Source organism: Nomascus leucogenys, chromosome 16 (genome assembly GCF_006542625.1).
Source record: "Nomascus leucogenys isolate Asia chromosome 16, Asia_NLE_v1, whole genome shotgun sequence".
In the NCBI taxonomy this organism is placed as follows: domain Eukaryota; kingdom Metazoa; phylum Chordata; class Mammalia; order Primates; family Hylobatidae; genus Nomascus; species Nomascus leucogenys.
This window is the reverse complement of record NC_044396.1, coordinates 25,828,792-25,838,303: the sequence shown is the minus strand read 5'-3', so window position 1 is coordinate 25,838,303 and position 9,512 is coordinate 25,828,792. Positions and strand designations below refer to the sequence as shown.

General features: G+C 34.4%; 1 protein-coding gene across 2 annotated transcripts in view; it reads right to left on the bottom strand.

Annotated features, from left to right (window-relative positions):
* Positions 1 to 4,961: 4,961 nt before the first annotated feature.
* SNX16 (sorting nexin 16) overlaps positions 4,962 to 9,512 on the bottom strand; it is a 43,522-nt gene continuing 38,971 nt past the window's right edge. For both annotated transcript variants that reach the window (XM_003269501.4, XM_030795299.1), the window contains 3 exons: positions 8,464 to 8,600; positions 7,750 to 7,869; positions 4,962 to 6,966 (listed from right to left, as the gene is read on the bottom strand). In XM_003269501.4, coding sequence (XP_003269549.1) covers positions 6,870 to 6,966; positions 7,750 to 7,869; positions 8,464 to 8,600 — 354 coding nt within the window. In that variant the 3' untranslated portion in view covers positions 4,962 to 6,869. The remainder of the gene's footprint in view (positions 6,967 to 7,749; positions 7,870 to 8,463; positions 8,601 to 9,512) is intronic.

Genomic DNA, 9,512 nt, shown 5'->3' with positions numbered 1-9,512 from the left:
AAAAATAAAGAAGTGTAAATTTTATATTAATGCAAGGGGCAATCTTTGAAAGCTTTTAGGTAGAAAAAAATCGATGTGATTTAGATTTTTCTAAAAGAACACTGTGGCTCCTGTAAGAGGATGGATTATAGTTGGGGCAGAAGTGGAAGTAGAGAGACCAGTTAAGACTATTGTGGCTGGGCGCGGTGGCTTACGCCTGTAATCCCAGCACTTCGGGAGGCTGAGGTGGGCGGATCACAAGGTCAGGAGATGGAGATCATCCTGGCCAACATGGTGAAACCCTGTGTCTTGTAAAAATACAAAAATTAGGTGGGCATGGTGGCGCGTGCCTGTAGTCCCAGCTACTCGAGAGGCTGAGACAGGCGAATAGCCTGAACCAGGGAGTCGGAGGTTGCAGTGAGCTGAGATCACGCTACAGCACTCCAGCCTGGTGACAGAGCAAGACTCTGTCTCAAAAAAAAAAAAAAAAAAAAAAAAAAGAAAGTAAAAGAAAAAGACTATCGTAATTGTTCATTTGAGATAGTTTTGTGACAGTGGAGATGAAAAGAAGTGGATAGATTTAAGGTATAAGGGAAATAATCCCCACACTCTCCAACCCTGGAATACATACATAATAGGCCTGCCACAGTTCTCCCTTTTCTCTATAAAATGTGCTGCTCACACTCATGGCACCCTGAATGCTTGTGACTAGTAGCTTCCTTTTTAGGACACCTGGGTATTTCTCTTCCACCCCAAGAGAGATGGATGATTACCAAGAATTAGTTTTGTTTCTAAATTTGTGCATATCTGCTGTATTTTAAAAAATTTAAATATTTATTAATAGTATATGAACAATACTACTTGAGTAGACTGGAGCCAAACTTTCTGCTGGGTATGGTCTTCTGTCTTTTAAGAAAGCAACTAAAATGTGCTAGAATTGTTTTTTTGACAATCTTTGTCCTCCTTTTTGGCCCTCACATCTCTATAGTTTACCAAGCTTGCCTCTATGAATTTACCATGAATATCTGTGCCACATTAACCACAATGATGCACAGTCATATATGTGGTTTGCTGGAAAGACTCTCAGAAGTTAAGGCACCTTTGATTAGTCTAACAGATGTTTCTCTTTCCTTTGGCTTTCAAAAGAGAAACAACTTTTCTCCTTCGCTAACAAAATGTAAAATATTTTCCCAGATAGATGTTTCTTGTTTCACATAGATTATCCTGTATAAAGAGCCATATCACTCTGAACTCCTTGAAGGGATCATGTGTTTCTTAATAATTTTTATTAAGTTGTGCCAAAACATGTTTGTCAAGTGAACAAATAAAAGAATAAACTAATCTTCTGAACTGAGAAACATCTTTGTAAACATTTAATGATGCTATATGCATACCATACTGTTATGGACTGTTTATGTCTCCTCCCCAGTTTTATGTTAAAGCACTAACCCCCAGTGTGGCTGTTTTGGAGATAGGGCCACTAAGGAGATAAATAATTAAGGTTAAATGAAGTAATAAGGGTGGGTCCCTGATCTGATAGGAACCATCTAATTATAAAAGATGCAAAAATGTTTGTTCAAAGCTCATGCACACAAAGAATAGATTATTTGAATGCATAGTGAGATGGTGGCGGCCTACAAGCTAGGAGAAGATAGTTCAGAATGAAACCTACCTTGCCAACACCTTGATCTTGGATGTCCCAGTCTTTAGAACTATAAGGAAATAGATTTCTCTTGTATAATCCACCCAGAATGTGGCATTTTGTTATAGCCGTCTGAGCAGACTAATACATACACACACACACACACACACACACACACACACACACACACACACACACAATATACAATAGACTGCTTTCTGTTTCATACATATTTTGTTTACCAAAAGGAACCTCAGAGGTACGGGACTGTGAATGTCAGATATTCTCTCCCCTTTAGCTTTCAAGAAAACCATTTTTTTCTCCTGTGTCTTTGCTGACAAATGTCATAGACATTTTTCATAGACGAAATAGACTTTTTTTGAAAACTTTTTTTTTTCTGAAGTTTTAATCAAAAATACAATTTTAAGATAGTCTTTATCTTGGTACAATTAACACAAAACCTACAACTTACAGCTGCTTGGCAAGTGGCCAGAGTCTTTGTGATTCTCTTACCCTTCCCTCAGGCTTGTCACACTCATGTTTGCAGATGGTTGCCATAGGAGCTCTGAACATCATCTGAGGTCAAAATGAGAGGAAGGGCGAAAGGCTGTATTAGCAACGTTCTTGCCTTATAGGAAAGGACTTCCCAGAAGCTACCAGCAGACTTCCATTTATCTCATTGGTCGTAACTGTGACAGGCTCAAAGCAGCTGTAAAAACAAGTATTTAGTTTTTATCATTCCTATCTAAGAGGTGGCAAAACAGAAGAGGAATATAAGTATCTGTAGTGTTAGCCAGCGAACAGTCTGCTATCAAAAGGAACTATTACAGAAGTGTGGACTAGCAGATCAGCTAATTCTAGAGTCCTTCAGAGTTATAGGTTTAATAATCCAAATGTGGGGCTTTACATTTCACACCTTAGCCACTATTTGACTACTGCTAATGTCTTTGATTACAATTAGCTAGGCTGCAAACATTATTTAAGATCTATACTTACTCTAACCATATCTATTATAATAAAATATTATTAGGTATACATTGGTTGCATTGCTTATTGTGTGGAGACAACACTGATCTAGTATTCTGTAAATTATATACATAAGAAAGTGACAAGTGAGGTCTGTTCTAATTTGAGGCTGAAAACCATGATCATGACTTCATACTGTGCTCTAGTCAAAAATCCATCTATAGCTTACCATTAGCTAGTATTTCTAAGTGCATTCCATATTCAGTGATATTCTTTCAAGGCGTTTTTTTTTCTTTTCTTCCTTTTTTTTTTTTTTAAATAGTATCTCACTCTGATGCCCTGGCTGGAGGGCAATGGTGTGGTCACAGCTCACTGCAGCTTCACCTCCGGTGCTCAGGTGATTCTTCCACCTCAGGAGCTGGGACTACAGGCACAGGCCACCACATCTGGCTAGTTTTTTGTAGGGACGGGGTTTCTCCATGCATGCTACCCAAGCTGGTCTCCTGAGCTCAAGCAATCCACCCAGCTCGGCCTCCCAAAGTGTTGGGATTACAGGCATGAGCCACTGCACCTGGCCCCCAAAATATGTCTGTTCTAATAGAACAACTTAAATAGGAAAAAAAAATGAAGAAGATAAAAAATAAGTCACGATTACAACAGAAAAGCATAACCATACAGGTGAACTACAATTTGGCCTAGAGCTGCCCAAAAGACAAAGAGGAGCAACAAAGAGAGCATTAGACTCTTTAAGATGAAAACAAATCCCAAATGCCCATCAAGGATAGACTGGATAAAGAAAATGTGGCACATATACACCATGGAATACTATGCAGCCATAAAAAAGGATGAGTTCATATTCTTTGCAGGGACATGGATGAAGCTGGAAACCATAATTCTCAGCAAACTAACACAGGAACAGAAAACCAAACACTGCATGTTCTCACTCATAAGTGGGAGTTGAACAATGAGAACACCTGGACACAGGGAGGCAAACATCACACACTGGGGCCTGTAAGGGGGTGGGAGGCTAGGGGAGGGATAGCATTAGGAGAAATACCTAATGTAGATGACGGGTTGATGGGTGCAGCAAACCACCATGGCACGTGTCTACCTATGTAACAAGCCTGCATGTTCTGCATGTGTATTCCAGATCTTAAAGTATAATAAAAATAAAATTAAAAACCACTAAATACAAAAAAGAGGGAAAAACAAATTAGGCTGGTCGCAGTGGCTTACACCTGTAATCCCAGCACTTTGGGAGGCCGAGGCAGGTGGATCACCTGAGGTCAGGAGTTTAAGACTAGCCTGACCAATATGGTGAAACCCTGTCTCCATTAAAAATACAAAAATTAGCCAGGTGTGGTGATGTGCACCTGTAGTCCCAGCGACTCGGGAGGCTGAGACAGGAGAATTGCTTGAACCTGGGAGGCGGAGGCTGCAGTGAGCCGAAATTGCGCCACTGCACTCCAGCCTGGGTGACAGAGCGACTTCGTCTCAAAACAAACAAACAAACAAAACAAAAACCACACAACCCTCCCCTGAAACTCAACTGTTCAGGAGAAGCACATGTTTTGCTGAGATCAAGACCCAAAAGAAGTTTCTCCTATGGGTCTTCATAAAAGGTACACTATGTGATATATTTATAGTAGCCATTAGCCTTAAAAACACATGTATTGAAAATATATGTTTTGATGACTGTTTGCTATTAGGAGCCAACAGCATAGAAACAAAGTGTAATGCAGTACCAGTAATTCTATGAAGAGCCAAAATGTGGATCAAATATGTAGCTCTCTGAAGATTTCCTAGAGGATAAAATTTAGATTCTTCTCTCTGCTAGTTGGGAATACAAACTGGTTTTATCATAATCCCCAAACTCATGTGTTCCTGTAAGTAATAACATCCATTTCAAAACCAAATTATTTTTATATCTAAAGCCACTGTTCCCTTTTAATATCACAGACTGAACTAGACTACATAGATAATATAAGCATCGTTTTCTAAATAAATGTGCTGTAAATGGCTAATCTCAATGTAGTACATACATTTTAAAATGCGGTTTTATGGTTGTACTAACTATATGTAAACTTATTTTTAAAAGATTAAGTTAAAAGATTATCCACAAAAATGTTGTTTCAGTTACATTCAATTTTTAGAATTAATATAGGTTATGTTAAAGTGCATTGCACCTATTCACAAAAACTTTCAAAAAATGATCAGCAATATAAAGTGTAAACCTAAAAAGAAAATCAGACTCATTCCACATCTGTGAAATTCAGCACTTAAATATAATTCAATTTACAATAAATGTAAAAGATAGGGAGAATATAGAAAATGGAGGGGGAAATGGTATTCAACATATGAACAACACAGCTACTGTTGTAGTGAAAAAATAATTTATTAAATGAACATAATACTGGGAGTAAAATGCATTATAAAAGTAAAAAAAAAGTAAATTATAAATAATAGTGGTTTACCTAATTAACATATTTTTTTCTTCATCCTTGCAGAACTTTAAATATAATCTTCCAAAAAGCCAGATTGAAAAAGTGGGTGGTTCACTTTAGGACAGGCAACACTATAATATCTAGAATTTGGCAAAGATTTGTTATATAAGATTCAGAATGGTACTGATTAAATGATTGTTCTTTTTAAGCCTTTTGTAAGTCTAGAATAATAATTTTAATAAATAAGCAGATCAATTTGTTATATTCATTTCTGTCTCTAAGGATAGCAAACATATTTCTAATACACATTGTGAAAAATGTTCTGAGAGCATACCTGTGCACTTTGACAAAGACTAAAAATTTTTGGTTATTTGATAAAAAGTGATCTCCTTTTTACTTCAAAGGTTAACAACAGCCATTGAATGTGTTGATATATGTCAGTAGAATTTTAAACAGCCACACCTTAATATATACATCAAGATACTGATAAACTTTTAGATAGTAAAGAAAAAAATGGAGATTGTTATTCTATTTCCCCAGTAAGTTTCTCTCAGTTTTTAGAAAGCATACCGACTGGGACTACAAAATGCCAGCATGATTACAATGCATATTAACAGCAAAATGCAAAACAGTGAAAATAGAAAATAAATAACTTCATCCTATAAAAATGAAACAAGGCACTTTTAATGACTGTACACAAAGCTAAAATAAACAAACATTTTTTCATAAAGCTGACTCAAAGACCCTAGACGACTTTTGTAGAAATTGAAATAGTAAAGGCACTACATAATTCTTTCTCCTAACTCTACTTACAAAAGAAATCCACCAATTAAACTTGGCACAAAAGAGTTTTAATTATCATAAAGTGCATCACTTGGCTAAATATATTAAAAAGAAAATCAGCCATAATACAGTATAACAACATCTTCACATATATAGAAATAAAAATGCAATGTTGGGAGTCAAGCCAGTTAGGAACTTTGCAGTATATATGGCTTTTTATTTTCTTTTTTGTATAAGCCCCTATTTATTTAGAATCTATATTTTCAAAAGAATATGCCTTAACAAAAGGAGGTAGTATTCTGAAAGAGGCAAACTCACTAAATCTAGGTAGAGATAAAGATTATGTGGAAACTAAACAAATGTAACATATTAATAACTGTGACACTTATTAAAGTATTTTGATATTAATGAATCAGCTTTTAAAATCAAGGGTAGCTTATCACTTTAGCTATATGATTACAGCTCTTTCAAGTAGTTTTCCTTTGGTACTAGAAAGTCATTTTTTTTTCTAAAGAGCATTAACATTTCAAATAAGCAAATTTTATTTAGAGATGGTAAACATGTAAACATTAAAAACTCAACCAAATTTTATCTTTACTATGATGGTCACTGATTTAAACTATTAATGAAAATATGTCATGTCAGAGATATAAAGAAGAATATATCACCCAGATAGTAACATGCAATTAATTTCAATTTGATTAATATAATTGGTGATTTAACACACATATATACACAGTAGTTTGGAGCAATATATAGGCAAAACACCATAATAATTTATGCACAGTATCTAAGAATGTGGGCCTTGATAACAGAATTCCAACAAGATTTTTTTTAGTGTATTAAATATAATTGGATAAAATACAATTAAAAGCAGCAGTGAATATACTTCCTATCTCAATAACTTAAAAAAACTTCTTTATGTAAACTTTATACATGTGCATTCTTGCTCTTTTCTATATGTTTTACAGTTTTTGGTTCTTCTTTTAAAATAGTATTTGCCACTCTTCTAAATTTGTTGAATAGTCTAAATGGAGGGAACTGCTTGTGATATATTAGTCTTCTTCAGCATCATATGCCACTTCTGCTACTTCTATCTCTGATACAGCATTTTCAGGTTCATTAAAACTTAAGCATGGTTTATTATCAGCTCTGCAAAAAAAAAAAAAAGGAACATGATGGGATTGGATGCATGCTATTATTTCATTTCACTATTACCTTTAAAAATCTTCTACCTTATAGAAAGAGTATTTACATACTTAGTGTAAAAGTATTTAATGTAAAAGAGTATTTAAACATTCAGTCAGAAATTTGATATATTTAAGTTGTCATTGCCAGGTAAGACCTTTGGAGATAGGTTTTTAAACTTAGCTCTCCAAACTACCATTTACCAATAAAAATCTACTTGGTAATTACCTTTATCAACATAAAATTATTCTCAGAATTATAGTCAACCATTGCCACTAAACTATTAGCAATTACCTTGGATTTGTATGCAATAAAAACTCTATGTGCTTTTAAATTCATTACCTTTTCATCATTCCTATTAGGTAAGAAGGGTGGTTTGCTATTATATTATAGTATCCTACTTTTTCAATGGAAAAAGGGTGATACTGAGGGAGATTAAGGTAATCTGTTAATATTTTAAAAATTAATTAATTACCTGAGTCAGAGGCCAGTTAATGCAGACACAGCTCTAAAGTAAGTAATGAGAAAACTTACAGCCTGATGTCAAAGACACTTTTTATTTTTAAAGTGTTTTTATTTTAAAATATTTTAGGAAGAGCCTAAAATATCTCCAATTCATTCTCTGTTTGCTTAGCAGATTCATGATACAGTAACACTGAGTTCATAAAAAAATACTCTATAGAGTATTAGAATCACTTTCCTCCAATTATTCAAGAATTAAGCTATTATAAATGAAATATTATATACCTAGATTCTTCATCCAGGACATCTTGATCAACCTCAAGTGCAGAGGACTCCACCTTTAAGATCTGTTCACCTTCTGTTTCTGACACATCCAGTGATTCTTCAGGTTCTAAAGACAATGTTCTAAAAGTATGTTATAGCAACAAGTTATTTTCTATGAACAAAACAGGCATATGTTTAATCTTGTGAATACAGGTAGTAGCTATAGCAGTCTTTAGCTGTTAAGTCTTAATGTAGTTACATAGCTAATAAACAGCTCACTTTGGAAGTCAACAGAGAAATTAGTAGCTATGATTAATTTAAAATGACTTTAGCATCAATTCAAGATATGCTGATGAGATGGCAAACCAGAGCTTTCATATGTGAAAAGCTGGCATAAATGCCTAGAAACTAAGATGTCACTTAAATAAAATAATGGTATTCCATTTAATAATGATTATTTATTTAATAATGATTTAACAATGATTAAAATGAATAATGTTTACCTTGTTGAACAGTTAGTGGCTTATTTTCCTGATGTTTCCCATCCTTCAATGTTCAAAATTTATTTAGCAAAATTATGCTAAATAAAGCGTAATTTTCCCAGTGAAGTATGCCAAAAGCCTACAACTTTCAGAATCAGAAAATTCCTAAATCATATTAAAATATAAGGGGCATTTAGCCCACAGTATTAAGGGTTGAATTAGTCAGAGTAGAAATGCAAGTATCACAACACACCTGATTCTGTTCTCTAAAGTGTCTATATGAAGTTGCTTCTCACTGAGCAGTTTCTTTAGTGATTCCATCTCCTTTTGTTTTTCAAGTAGTTCTTTCTGTAAGCGGTAGTTTGTCTCTTCTAAAGTTTCACAGAATGCCTTAAAAAAAACAACAAACAAAACTAAACACATGCAGAAAAAGAATACAATTAATTACAAATGCAGTATCTTTTTCAAGAGCATTATTGAAGAGTCAAAGAACATAGACAATCAAAATAATAGTATGAAACTCCAAATGATTTGTTCTCTACCCTCATCTTTTTAGGTCACTGGTATCTTAACTTTCTTAGTTCCCATCCACCAGGGGGACAAAATTACAAGTTCTTTTTCTTAAGACTTATAGTAGTAAGCTAGTGTGCCTGAAGTGAGTATGTAATATCCCTCTAGTATAGAACTGGGATAAAAAATAATTGGCAACTACTGCTTTAGTTTTTATTCTCTTTAATCTACTTTTGCCTAGTCATACATGATTACACTTAAAAAAAATCAACTGTGGTTGATGCCATTTGTATTAGCTCAGTAGACATACTACTGTAATAGCATTTTGGTAACCTTGACACTTGGGTTGCAGTACCAGGATGGTACAAGAAATGAGGAGTCAGGTACATTTTGGGAAGTAAGTGATAAAAAATGATAGATTCAGGAATAAAGCAAAGACCCTAAAGAGCCCATTAATAAAAGTCACTCAACAACACAGAAAAACATCAAGAAAGATTGTTTGTCTCAATCTGGTTTCTAGGTGGGTGAGGTAAAGTCTCACCTGAAGAATCTAATCTAAAAAGCCTCATATGGATTTTGGGAAAAATAATGTATCATAAGGAAGACAAATAAAAACAAATATATACATAAACACAAGATACTGAAGTTGCAAATACCAAAATCAAATAGAAGATCTCTAAAACACCAGGAAGACAAACCAGTTTACTATAAAATTGTAAGACAGCAGGGGACTGAGAGTGGATGTCATAAAACAAATCTATGTCAAAGGCAGTGGAAAACACTTTAAAGCAC